General features: G+C 39.3%; 1 protein-coding gene across 1 annotated transcript; it reads right to left on the bottom strand.

The window, feature by feature from the left end:
- Nucleotides 1-1,872: 1,872 nt before the first annotated feature.
- On the bottom strand, nucleotides 1,873-8,256 carry guca1b (guanylate cyclase activator 1B). The gene is made up of 4 exons (XM_036532890.1): nucleotides 8,053-8,256; nucleotides 7,124-7,273; nucleotides 2,526-2,640; nucleotides 1,873-2,065 (listed from the first exon to the last, which is right to left on the bottom strand). The coding sequence occupies exons 1-4, from the start codon at nucleotides 8,254-8,256 to the stop codon at nucleotides 1,938-1,940; spliced, it is 597 nt and encodes a 198-aa protein (XP_036388783.1). The 3' UTR covers nucleotides 1,873-1,937.
- Between the last annotated feature and the right edge of the window lie 6,326 nt (nucleotides 8,257-14,582).

The raw sequence follows: 14,582 nt of genomic DNA, 5'->3' as shown, positions 1-14,582 counted from the left end.
GTGTCCCAGCAGGGATTGAACCGGCAACCTTTCAGTTACGAGTCCTGCTCCTTAACCACTATGCTACACTGCCGAAAGTATCAGTGTTTTCATCAGAAAACAATACTGTACAACAAAGTATTGATCAGTGCTCATTCATATCACTTGACAGTGTTGGTGCCTTTTCCACAGCAACCATTTAGCATCAGGGTATAGATTAAACACGAATAAGTGCTTGCCACTAGCTAACATTTCTCTGTTGAAATTCCTGCAGCTGTCCCTGACATTACCCAGCATCAGTGCTCTTTCCTGTATCTCCCACTCTCGTTCTGTGCAGAACAGGGTTCCTCGGAGGCTTTTTGAAGGAAGCATTTTGAATCACCCTCAGCTCTAGAGCCCATGAAGTAACATGGAATTATGCAATAGGTAACTGAAGCACCTACAGACACTGAGAAATTGATTGACCATGTCTACTTCCAAGTGTATGTAGTGAATAGGTTTTAGTAAATTCCACATTAACGTGGCAAGACCTTCCTCGGGCAGCCATACGATTAACTCGGCATGCACAAACCTGCTGAAGTACTGGAGGCATGCAGATAACTCCCTCATGCATGCTGTGGTCCCTGTCCTGTTTGTTTCATGCACCCTTGTAGCTCTGAATATGGCTTCATACAAAACGGCAGAACATCATGTCTCGGAAAAGATACTGTGGTAAAAAATCACATTTGGAAAAATCCCACATGCCATGTTGGGAAATTCTGTCCATGCTTTTGAGAACTTAAATGAGATTAGTTAGACTGTATTTAGACAAAAACAGAAGACAATGAGTCACCAGTATACTTAGCTAATGATTATGATCACAACATGCAGATAAGCTGAAATAGGTAGTTATAACTATTATGAAGGATTTGTGCTCTGACAGATAAATAAATCATAAATGGTAAAATCATGAATAATTTCACACAAAGTCAAATTATGGTTTGGATCAATTTATTTGCAAACATACTGCTGCAAAGAGAAGTTATTCCAAATTGTACAGCAGAGATATTAGCTCATCAGTACACATTGGCTGGGTGCTGAATGACCAGCACGGATACTGACCATATTCCTTAGTACTTAATAGCTTTAATTTCAAACATCGATTTGAACATTAATGTGTCATAAGAGCCCCATCATTACATGCAATCATGCCCTGTATTCTGTTGTTGTTCAGTAAAAAAAACATGCAGAATCACTGGTTAAAAACGGAACTGTTTTTAAATGCATCTCACTACTGTATATGTTTAAACATGAAAAAACAATTGTTTAATGTGTCAAAATAACTGCATGTACACAAGCTAATATTGTATTTACTCTGATTGGTGTAAATGTCTGTGGAAGTGGCTAGGTTATATGTATATATTTCAAATGTATATATCTCATGTCCCAGTTCAACCCATTACAACCCACCAGCACACAGTCTGGAAGCCACTGATCTATTTACAATAAAATAAAAAATGTAGTCATACATTTATATAATGGTATTGTAAATGATTATTTTCAAACCTAGCCATTAATTGTATATACAAGAGAGAATGATATGTGCAAAAGGGATTTAGCAAAGAAGTCACCACAAAGATTTTCTCTTAGACACACACACATATGCACGCACACACATACAGATTCAAGTTGTGCAATATACAGAAACTGAGTATCAGAACACAAACAGGAAACAACAGAGAGATCATGTAGAATTTAGAATTACTTCAACGTGCATGCACACGATGACATACGGACATTCTGAATTTCAAAATGAGAGGATGGAAATGGAAGTTTCTTCGGAAGATCTGGAAGAAGAAGAAAAAAGAGGAAGAAAAAGAACACGAAGAACAAGAAGAAGAAGGGGGGGGAGAACAGCGTAGGAGTGGGACAGATCTCAGTCCCTGTTCCATGTGTGCTCTGAAATATGACTCTTCCTCTCAGAAATTGGCGCTCCTTCGTCGCTGCTCGTTGATCCAGTCTCCTGGATTCACGTCCATCTGCAGCATCTTCATCACCCATTTGTCCCGCCTCGCTCCGTCAATGAACTCGTCCAGGGAGAGCTCGCCTTCGGGAGACAGGGTTAGTCACTCTCTGTACAACCGTGCTTTCAAATCAATCCCTGTGAAGTTACAGAGGGCTCATCTGAGTGGTGATTATACTTTGTCTATTTCTGTCATAAAGAAAATTAATGGTTCCAGAAAGAAACCATGAAAATGATTACCGCTGAAGAGTTCAAATGGTTAATGGGATAATATTTGTTAAGTACTAAAACAGCAGAGTATGCTTTCCAGATGGAATCACAATGGAGTCAGACACACATACAGCAGGGGCACACATACACACACACACACACACACACAGTGGAGACAGTCACACTCATACGCATACTGCACAGACAGAGTAGAGACAAATACATACAGTAGACACACACGTTCACAATAAAGCACACACCCTCTCTCTCACACACACACTCACATCCGTACACACATAGAATCTCACACATTAAGCACACAGGACATGCTCACCATCTCCATTCTCATCCACCAGCTCGAATATCCTGTCCACCACCTGATCTGGGGTCAGTAGGTTACACTCCTCATCCAGCTCCCCATGACACGCCTTTTTCAGGCGGTAGATGGACTGCGAGAGAACACAGACACCATTAATACACCCCAACGACACACTGACAGGACAGACCAACAGAGGGCAGCAGGGAGCACTGTCTTGCTGTTGATGATGGCTCAAAGACATATTGTTCAATATGGCAAGACAAGAGTTGGCTGGGGGTTTGGGCATACAATTAGACAACGATACTGGATTTCCAAGGCAACACACAGGACAAAATATACAAACACAGGTCTTGGTATCCTTAACTTCCTATCAGGTAAGGACAAGTCTATAGGTGAGATGACAAACATGCTGGCTGTGTTGAATTATGCATTTTAATTTTGCATTTTGTACATTATATAACAGGGACAAACATGAAGTCCAGAAGAGTGAAAGTCAGTGGTCATTGAAGGAAAAAATACCACCAGGTTTAAAAATGGAATGGATTATACATTCAGCACTTGAAAGATTTAATTATGTAAAAAAGGTCTGCTTCCTGTATCCTTTATCATAGGTATGACAGAAATACCATGTGGCACAACATGGTTGCATCAAAACATTCAAAACAGAGCATTAATTTAAATGATATTATTACAAATTATATTATTTCTGGCTTGCTGGAGGCAATTTTTAGACTCCCTCATAGGTAGTTTGAGCTCTGTAATGTGAATATGAAGTCATCATTCAATCTGAAAATTACATTTCAAAGTTAATCTTTATTATTGTACATTGTTTATGAAAATTATTCACATAAAATGAAAGATGTATTTTGTAACACATTAACACAGGAGCATCTTTATTAAACTGGCACATGCCCTTGTCAAATTAAAAAAAAAGATTAATTCTCAGCATGTTACTGTGAGACAAATTTCATAAATAGTCCTCTCATTTGACCACAATGAGTATGACACACTCAGTTACCTGAATCATCCATAGTAAAATTATCATGTAAGAATCTGTATTTATTTACAGATCAGATATAATGACTCACCAGTAAGACCATAAAGACAATATATGCCTTAAAATATCATGCAATTATATGGTAATACAGTGATACCTTACTGCACATCACAGACAGGTGCAAAAACACTCCAACATTTTCTACTGGGAGTCCACACACCCATAATAAAGCTCAGGAAAAGCTAAAAGTTGGTTACTTATTTATGCCTGAATAAGATAAGGGCAAATATAGATGGGTTGGCCATGGCTTCAAATTATGAAAACTACAGAATTATTGGTGGAAATGTTTTTCTGTTACAGAGTCACCCTTATATTAAATAGACACAATACATATTTAAAGTGTCCACACAGTACTGTAATAGGTATGCACGTGTAACTGCACTTGAGTTCTGCGTAAGTGTAACACACTGTGAACACATACTATCTTTGCTAATACATTTGGGATTGGGATTAGATATGTGGGACATGTGGTAATTCTTAGTGGTTGAGTTACTCTTTGGGTTTGGGTTTGGATAAGGGCTATGGCAGGTCATTCAGATAAACTGTATAGTTACATAATCCACAGACTTATGTTACTTACATCATTACATACAGAATTCTGTCTTTTTAAAAGTCTTTTTAAAAAAGCTGAAATTGTTGTTTTTATAGTCTTCTAAAAGACTGTGAATATGTGGATGGTTTTTCATATTTGGGTTTTAGTTATTTGCATGGAGAGGTAGAATACATCCATTGCCTTTTCTTAATAACTAACAAAGAGTGGAAATTACATTACGTGCTCTATTCAAGAGGATTAAAATAAAGTCCATTAACACCAGCTGAGTGCTGCTTTGGTTCCATTAATGTTATCAAAGGCCATCATTGGGCTTTCTGCTAACTTTGCTTTGGAGGCACCATTTTCAGTCATCAAAGTAATATTGCATGCACTTTACCTTCAGGGCTATGAATTTTGCACAAGCAGTTTTTTTTCAAACTGCATTTTATCGCTCCTTCCACTAGATGCCAGTAGAGGTAACTTTCTGAGCCACCGATTGCTTGATTATTCTCAAACATTTCATCATCTAAGGTTTTCTTATTTCGGTTACATCAGTCATGATTGTAAATTACTTTCTGTATATGAGTCATATAATCTTGAGTGTGACAATAGCCCATATATTCCAGAAGCAGTATTCTGAATCATAAAAATGTCTTTAGTCAATCCTGTGGCTTCCTCCATTTCCATTAAAAACACCTCCACACTTGTATCGCAGTGGTGTCATATGTTTGTCAAGTTCTGTCTATCAAACACTGTAATAGCAGCTAGCCTGGAATGGTCAAATCCCAGTTTGCTGAAGGTCAAATAGACAATCTGCTTTGGGGATATAACGATCAGACATGTGGAATCAGACAATGTCGACTGGATTTTTGCCAGCTTTTTTGACTACCGTTTTTAGCTCATTGTTTCTAAATCTCAAATTGTTTTATCTTTTTTTCTACGACAGTACATTTCCAAGACTAGCATATTCAAAAAGAAGAATACACACAGAGCCGTTACATCTTGCTTGCTTGGTAGTCATTTCTCCAATTTTTAAAGTAATAATCAATGGTAATCAATTCAAGACAAAACAAAAACCTATTACACTATTCACTGGCTTCATTTTTTATACATTATTTACAAATATATAGGAAAGTATGAACACAAAATGTTGATTCATACCTTAATACCTAACAAAGAGTGTAAATGACATTATGTGCTCCATTCAAGGGGATTCAATTAATTAAATTCTCAATTCAATTCAATTCAGTTGAGTATTCTTCAATTACTCTACATCTCTGGTTACATGGATGCAAACAGAATACTATAGAGTTGATGATAAAATACGAGTACACCTTTGAATATCTTGCTAGGTACATGATTTAATCATCTCTTGGGCTGTAGCTATGGCTACTTTGAGTTAAATTTGCTTTACAATTGTTCATGACAATTCTTTACTTCTTAAGTTAGGTACATACTATGCTGATTATACTGATGTTTTGGTTCAACATGGAAGGAAGAAAATCAACTCATTAATTTGAAAGTGGCCATGTTAGACACTTAATGTGGTTTACTGATATGTGAGCTATTTTGTAAAAAATTACATAGCCCTGCTACTACTGTAGCTAGCTAAATAAACTATTACATTTCAGCAGGAAGACATTAACATTTTGCTTTCAAGACACGTGCTGTGGAGTTGTGCATTATGAACTTGTTTGTTTGTTTAGGGTTTTATATTTTGTACAACATTAATAAAAGACCAGGCACTACTACAGCTGCTTCAGTGATTAACAAACTGTCTCAGCATTAAAGCATGTGCCCAATAAAAGTAGTTAGCAATACAAAGGGAAGTCTGGTATTTCATCAGGAAGCTGGTGATGAACCTGAACTCTTAATATTCAATTTGTATTTGTATTTCCCTTAAATTTAAATGTGTCATCAGCAAGTACTACCAAACAAAATCCCTTTTTTGTAATTCTTCAAGATGATTAATGGCATTGCTTTGCAAAGTTTACAAAGTAACTCTCGATAATACCATGGTTCAAACATTTTTAGACCAATGCTTTCCAGACATCTGCAGACTCCAGGGCTCATGTAAGCGATACTGAGCCTCTGGGCCTGTGCTCCTAATCTGCGCTCTGCAGGACCAGGGAGAGACTTAGGGAAGCGCAGCTGAGCTGACAGTTGGAGAAAGGGCACAGGGAATGTAGGACTAAATGGGCTCTACTCTGAATCATCAGCGCAGGCTAGAACAACAAGATCAACACTCCCACCATTTTGAGGAGCATGCCATGCTTGAGTATGGATATGAGGCTTGTGAATTAGGACTTGCAGTGTGACAACCGCCTCTTTCTGAGGCGTAAGGCAATATTTAATATGTTAACTTCAGTACAACAAAGCACTCCTTACACCACTGGACTGTGACCAGAGTGTGACGTGGTTGAATCCTGTTTCACAATTTTTTTCCCTCAAACAAAGTATTGACTTGAGGTTATTTGGATTAATGACAGACGAAATCTGTTCCAAATTAGATATGTATAGCTCAGGTTTACTTAGAGTAATGTAAATGTACTGCATGACTGCTGTTTGAGCTACTGGCTATCTTCTTCATATGTCTGTTTACCACAATGGTATACATGTCTTATGAAAATGTATTTACATAAATATTTTGTGTTTAAGCAGGAAATATAATATTACTGATTTTTCTTTTGCCTTTTCTGGTTTTCTCCAATGTATGAATCAGTGTTTACACAGTAACTAAAACAGGGTTATAGAAAGGTGTGACACGCTCACGCAAGCTCACAGTCACTCATTTGTCTGCAATGAGGGTGATATTACCAACAATCTGAACAGAATCTGAATTCAGATTCTGGTTTTCTGCAGCTTCATTGGCTAGTCTGAGTGAAAGTCTAGTCAAAACTATGAATTTGTAAGTGGCCCAGTCCTCCCCACAGTAAAAAACTACCTTAGCGCCTGTAATACCGTCAAACTCTGCAATCATGGTGTTAAAGGTTAAAGTTATACATCATCTGGATGGGCTCCTACCTCCACAATCTCCAGCAGCTCTGTCTTGTCAATGCAGCCACTCCCATCCTTGTCGTACATCTTAAATGTCCATTTCAGCTTATGCTCCAGCTTTCCCCTCAAGACCAGGTTCAGTGCAGCCACGTACTCCAGAAAGTCAATCGTATTGTCCTGGCGGGGGGGGGGGGGGGGGGGGGGGGTTGAAATGGAAAAAACACAAATGCATTATCACCACCATAAAATCTTTATGATCTGTAGACTTCTCTTTACATATCCCACTTAAAGATCCCTGAGTGTTCTGATTGGTTGATATTAATGAAGGAAAAGTGCAGTGTGAATCTGGTAGGACACAGAAGATTTTTATACATTTATAGACATTTATGTCTTTTGTTAAAGTTTTAGTTGAAATATGTGGCTTCATGATGATGTGTGGTATAGTACTGTCATTGTTTGGAGAATATGTGTTTTTGATGAACAAGGATTACAGACACGGTGCAAAATGTAATTTTTTTTTCCTGCAGGCAATGGAGATACTCTCATTTGGAACACCATGGTGCTTGCATGGTAACATCCTACATAGGAAATGCACAGATATGAACCATGAAAATCACCAACAGTATAGAAATAAAATCTGAACATTATTCATTAACAAAACAACCTTTCATAACATAGAAACATATGAATAGAGGATAAAATATAAACTGTTAAAAGTTCTGATTTGATGGTCTCATATTCACAAAGTATTATGAATAAAGCTTCAATACTAACCCCTCAAGTAGGACATAGCCAATCCTATCAGTGATTAAATAGTACAGTTAAAGATACCCAAGTATTATTATTATCATCATTATTATTTTATTTGACTCAATAATAGTTGGTAATTTTCTTAATAATATGACTTCAATGCCATTTCTACAACATTGGCCAGCCCTGTCCCAATGCCCCCTTACCCCGTTCTTGTCGAAGGCGCGGAACATGTTCTCAATGTAATTGGCTGCCTCCTGGTTGTCGGTCACCCCAAAGAAGCTCTTGAACTCATGCATGAAGAGAGTGCCGCTGGGGCACTCCACCACAAACTTCTTGTACCACTCCTGCAGCTCTGCCACGTCAATCTCCTTGTCTGGGTCTGTCTCCTCACTCAGACGCTGCCCCATCCTGCAAGTTTATTTATTTATTTGCTTACTTACTTATTTCTGTTTGGATTTATACCTCAACCAAAGATTTGCACACGCATGTTCAAAGGACGCTGTTGTTAATTTTTCCCTCTTTCTCCTGCGCTTGTCGTTTTCAGTCGTGCACCAGAGAGATTCCCTTCGGTTCAGTCGGCAGTTTTTGTCGCCCGCTGGCTCGTGTTTTGGTTCTCCTCCTGTGCTCCGTGCAGTCTGTATCTCCCAGAGCGTAATTCTCAGCCGATCACCATAACAATACGAATTGTTTGTTGATTTTTTCAGTGATTTCCCCAAAGTTGAAGACTTAGAGGAATGGAACTATTCTGTTTTTGAAAATATGGTTGACAAGGCCAAACCCACAGAAGAGGAGCCGCTGTTCTCCTGGTCTGGGAATGCTTGCACTGAGGGATGACCCAGGACTGTTTTGGGTCACACTTAAGGATTAGATATGTCACCTCCTGTCAGGACCAATTATATTACAGACAGATAAGGAGATTGTCTGTGATTCATCATTCAGAGCTCAGAGTTGCTATCATCCTAATTTAATTACATAGTTATAAAGGTACTATCATCCTTTTAGTCCTTTTTTGGTTTATTACTAACTGTCACATTATGGATTGTGCATATCCTCATGGCAAATTCCCAGATTTTACAGGTTTTTAGACTCATATTATTTTGGCCATGTTTGTTGTCCATCTTTAAAAAATTAAAATTAGTGTTGTGAATGCAGTCCAAGTATCTGAAACATCTTTCAGTGGTGTAAAGACAAGGTTTCCTGAAGAAACAGAGCTAGAGTGTTTTAGCCTCAGGGTGTGAACCTACAATTCATTCATCCACTCCCAAACACAGATCAAAGAAATCATTACCAAATACATTTCAAAAAAATATTTGTCTTTGATTTTGGTTGACTGAGGCTTCATCAAAACCAGCGTTAAGACAATCCTTTGGTGAAATACCTGCATTTGCAGGTGTAATTGTACATTCCCACTTAAAGGTTACTTCATTTCCAGACACCCAAGAAACAACTCTCGCTTCCCTTTGCCTGGCAAATCCGGTGAATCATAAGGATCTAATGTAATCTCCTATCTAATCCTCCACTGTCTCGGGCCCTTTGCAGTCAGCTTTCATTTGTATCAGCATCCTGTTACAGCACTGTGCAAACAGAGGTCATGGCCTGGTTTGTAAAAATAGTGAGAAATAAATAAACAACCCCTCTTCCCTACTTTTTCCGATTGGGTACTGAGAGGGTGTTTGGCTACGGACTTTAGTCACTGAAGACACATCTGAAGGACTTGCCCATCTGTAGCATATTTGGCCAAATAATTCCCTCTCTCTCCACCTCAGTTGATATGTGGTGAGCATTCTGGTGCAAAATGGCTGCTGTATATCGCCCAGGTGACCGCTACACATTTGTGGTGGTTGAGGTGATTCCTCACTTCACTGTTAAGTGCTTTGAGATTGGCAAATAAACCACTGTATATTCATTATCTTTATAATTATTAATGCATTTCACAAGTATTGGTGGAAGCTGTCTGCAGTGTAGCAGGGTGGAGTTATGATGCTGAGGTATCACCAGTGTGGATGCAGCTTCCTGTTTGCACAGACAGGTTTGTGTTGTGTGACCTGATGAGAAGGTCTCCCTGCTCTGTCATATTTTCTGTGTCCTGCGTAGGAATGATGTTATCGGCCTTTCTGCAGGTGGCTGTGTAATGGAGGAAAACACAGCCCAACCCTGCGCTAAGCTGCCTGGCCAAAACATATTTGCCGAAAACAAGAAATGCAATTATTATAGTATGAAAAGTATTATTTAGTAATATTAAATAGCATTCATTTAACGTCCACATTTCGTGTGGAATTAATAGCTACATGTTTCGTACACTTCAGATGCTTCCATTTTATTTCCCGGTTTTTGGCCTGATTGCTTAGCTTTTATTTTACCTATTTGACTTTTGCATAGAAAACCTTGTACCTAATTACATTTCGCTCTTGCTTCAGTGACATCAGTTACGCAAATGACTTTATGCTAATAATCTGGGCTTGTGCTGTGAGGTGTCCCTGACCGTGGCCCTGGCTGGAGAGTAAGGGCAGGCTATAAATAACTTGGACATGGTGCAACTCATGCAGAAGCTCACCGCTAAGGCGATCAGGACACAAAAACCAGAAGCTTCTACATTCCTACAGCCCAAGAAATGCAGGTGCTTGCCTGAGAACAGACAGGCACAGTCCACATGAGCTTTATCATCTCAATGTACAAATGGTTTTCACTGTTTTAATTGTAATGCCTCCCTTTTCTGCTTTGCACTGATATTTCAACTCTGAGTTTTTACTCTATATCCAAAATTTGACAACCACCGCACAAACAGTCTTTAAACTAGATATCCTACATTACTCAACCATCCCACAGACATCTACCAGTGTAAAGTTGTAATTTAAAGCACAATATGCACATTTTTTTTCCATTTTTCCAGATTGACAGGTGTTCAGGGTTAATGTCTGACAGTGAACAGATGTGGGTTGTATGTGGCGGTCATCCACACTGCCAGGCTGTCATCAGCTCAGCGCTCAATACCAACAAAGCCAAACTTATGAGCTGACACAGAAAGCACACAATGGCATCCAGCAGGTTTCCAGTCAGAGCTGGTCAAAGCTCATCAGACTGTTTGAGGTGGCAAAAGAACACATTAAGTTTTTATCACCCTCCACTCCTTACAGCAGAGATTGCCATCCTGCACACACAGCATGCAGGTACCTGACTGACACTGACTGAATCTCAGACACTGACTGGAGCCCGTGTGGCCCATCTTCCCCTGGCCACTGCCTCCTGCAGACAGACTGAAACTGCTGACAGAGTGAATCAGAGATAAGCCCTTCGCCTTGAAGAATTAAGGATCGTTTGAATCTTAATCAAGCACTGGCCTCGGAAATTGGGTTTCCGGCTTGCATTGTTTTGGTGTTAATATCTGATTGTGTGCTGTTCCGCTGGTGGAAAGTTGAGACAGAAAATGTCTTATAGCTTAAAGTGATGGCATCACAGTGATGATTTATTCAGGACTCATATACACTAATGAAATGAGTTTCTGAGAAGTGAGAAGTATCTCACTGCATACACTTAACTCCCCGTACTGCCGTGGTATGGTGAACTCTGTAGGTAAACATTTAAATTTTGAATATGAATTAACATGGATCTCTGCATTTGTAGTGAAGCTTAAAATATATTTGTTTTGCAGTTCAGTGTCACTTTAATGTTCATACACGTCCTTGTTACCTTGACAAGGGTAACTAGTTAGCTAGCTTGTTGAAAAACTGGAGTGAGGTATTTAAAAGGGCATTGTGGTATATTGCAGGAGACTACATTTGAACACACTCTCATGTTCCATTACAGGTTATGTGATGCTTGAACAGGAAACCTGGCATGTCTGTCTCTCTTCCAGACTTTCCTCTGCTCTCCACTCTCTTGTTTAGTGAGTGAACAGGCCTTCCTGCCAAATCCCTCTCAATGTCCTATCTAATGTAATAGAATTTTTTCTATTTTCTTGACTGTTCCATCTCTCTAGCAGGTCATACAGGCCTGCAGTTCTTTTAGAGGTTTATGAAGACAATTTTTGTTCTATCACTTTTAACACTAGCAGCTTGGGCATAAGGGTCATGGATGATTGCTCTGACCTTATGCAAAATTAGAGCACCACCATAAAGCAGAGAATCACTAGCGTACTACTTTGGCATCAAGGCAACGAAAGGTCTTATGAACAATGCCCCTGGTCAGCGCATGGCAGCTCTGTGTGTACTTGCTGTCATGAAAAGCCCAGGTATAGGGAAGCTTCACACACATCATCAAGGCTTTTTGTTGTGCTGGAACAGGAATCGCCACACATCATGTGCACGACCAGTGAACTGAACTTATTTTGGCTTTGGCTTAGTTAGGACTTAGTTTGTTCTCCTCTTCTACAGGTGGCAGACACTGCAACAGGGACCATTTTCTGACTACATCTACCTTAACGAACGCTTAAATTTGTCCTCTTCTTGTATATTACTGTATTATTGCGCTTGCTTACTTTTTTTTCATTGTACTTCGGCAGTCAGTATGACACTGGTTATTACAGCAATGTGTGAGAGATTAACACGGTCTCCCCTGGATGTGACTTTGTCAGATACACTTCTGTGCTTGAGCTTTTTGAGTGGGTCTAGGTCAGAGTGTCTGCCAAATAACTAAAGGTAACACAACCGGGTCTCTGTGTTCCATATTCATTGGTGACCTCGTTCCTAAAGAAAAGCTGTCAGCAGGAAGAGGTGTGTCTGCAGGCGAGGATGTAAAGGGCAGGTGACAGCATTGTCCTTCTACACAATTGTATACAGATGCTCAATGTGAGAACAGAGCAGAAAGTCTGTGGATGGAAAGTGTTTTGTTTCTCTAAAGGGACTCACAGACAGCTTGCGGCCTGAACAGGTGGTGAATAAGTAACCAAAAGGGTATCAATAAAAATTTTATCAGAAAACAAAACCGGCAGTGAATCCACAAACATTTCCATCCATATTTAGCCGTGAGTAACCTTTCTCTGCTGCTGTGTGCAAGTGACACAAATCCTTTCGTGATCCATCCTCATCCCCTACTCTCCTGTGGAGGAAAACAGAGCTCCCACAGCAGAAAGAGTGGCTCTTTCTTAGCATCAGAGCGCTCCAGTATAGCCTTGACCTCCATTAGAGTGTCTTCGGTACTCACAGCTTAAGCAAGAAAAAAGGTCATCTTTTAATGTCTTTTCATATAATATAATATAATTTAATATCTATTTAAAAACCATGTTTGCAAAAAGTTTATAGAAGTGATTAAGATTTTGATGCTGTGATATATCATGAATACTTACACAATGAGGGCATGGCAGGTGCTCTACTTCACTCAGTATCCAATAATACCACCTACCTGTGCCAGTATTAATCATATACTGGTCTCCTGCACCTCACTGTATGAGAAAACACATCCACCTGAGCATAAAGTACTGCGGCCTAGCAACTAGACATTACCCTTTTGGAATGAAATGGCTGCAAACATCAGAAACCTGAACTCGATGTAGGTATAATATCATAAGTGTGTTTGGATCGTACCTGAGATAAGTCTGGAACTTGCCTGTAAAAAATGGCGAAATTATTTTTCAATGCTTTCACCATTCAGAACTTTTATTTAATTATCACACAACATTTTTTTCCATTTTCACTTGTATATTAAATAATATTGTACCCAACTATATTTCACTGTCATCTTGAGACTTGGCACCTGTGTTGACCTTACTGGGAAATGTTCTCTAATCGAAGTGCCTGGCATGAGCCAAGTGACGAATGAAACTGGTCACTGACATCACAGTGCCTTATGTGATGGAAATCCGGGATACGGTAAATATGGTGAATCTTTCTACAGGCATATTCCACAGGTCATTGGAATTTAAATCCTTGCTATGGCGCCACTTGGAAAACAACATTTTCATAAATTTTTATCCCTCACAGTTTCCAAACCAAAGGACCTACTGGCCAGAAATTGGACTTGCTGGTGCTCCATATGGCTTAGTACAATGTCAGAACCGTATCTCTGGCCCAAAAAAAGATGACACTGTAGCCTTTTTCAAGCGAGTGCCACTTGAAATGCAGTTGTGGCACAATCCCTTGCAGGGAAATTTTGAAGGAGATTAAAAAACAAAAAAGAAAAAAACATCTGAAATGTTGAACTCTGACCCTTCTTCCTCAGAGGATCTCTCTTTGGGGCCCTCAGTCACGTATCTTCAGGGTGCAAACATGTTTGGGTAGGTAACCAAAGTTTTAACCCAAAGCCTGCACTGTGACAGTCAAAGTAAAGACTAATACCCTTTCACAGACAAGTCTTTGTCAGATTGTCATTAAGGGCATTTCTCTTCAGGGAATCCTGCTCTGGACTGCGGATTGTACACCACTGCTATTTTTGGCATAGAGGATTAAGTCAGTTCAAAACAAAAGAGAAAACATTGCAATCCAATGTCAAATGTATTTTCCAAGGGTAAACAAAAATACAGTCCAGCTCACTAGCTACTCAAGATAACTTTACGTAGCTTGATAGCTAGTTAGAAACCTTGCTAGTCAACAGCCTTTTGGAAATGTGCATACACATACAGTATAAAACAATGATTTTTAAAAAATAGTTTCCAGCTCTCCTCAGCTGTTTTAACATAAGTGCTGTGAACTAATTCAAACTGTTTAGTCAAAACAACTAAGGCATTTCTTCAAAATTGCAGGCCACACTTATTTCCACAATCAACACTGTCATCAGCTAGGTTTCTAAAGCATACAGGGCT

The sequence above is a fragment of the Megalops cyprinoides genome, chromosome 7, assembly GCF_013368585.1.
Source record: "Megalops cyprinoides isolate fMegCyp1 chromosome 7, fMegCyp1.pri, whole genome shotgun sequence".
In the NCBI taxonomy this organism is placed as follows: Eukaryota; Metazoa; Chordata; class Actinopteri; order Elopiformes; family Megalopidae; genus Megalops; species Megalops cyprinoides.
The sequence above is the reverse complement of the archived record's forward strand: the minus strand, read 5'-3'. Positions and strand labels throughout refer to the sequence as shown.

Bases quoted from the DNA above. Each gene is read 5' to 3' on its own strand.
- guca1b (XM_036532890.1), bottom strand. From the start codon at position 8,256: ATGGGGCAGCGTCTGAGTGAGGAGACAGACCCAGACAAGGAGATTGAC. The intron at 2,641-7,123 runs GTAGGAGCCCAT...GTTCTCTCGCAG, and splicing joins AGCTGCTGGAGATTGTGGAG to TCCATCTACCGCCTGAAAAA. The intron at 2,066-2,525 runs GTGAGCATGTCC...TGTCTCCCGAAG, and splicing joins GGTGGATGAGAATGGAGATG to GCGAGCTCTCCCTGGACGAG.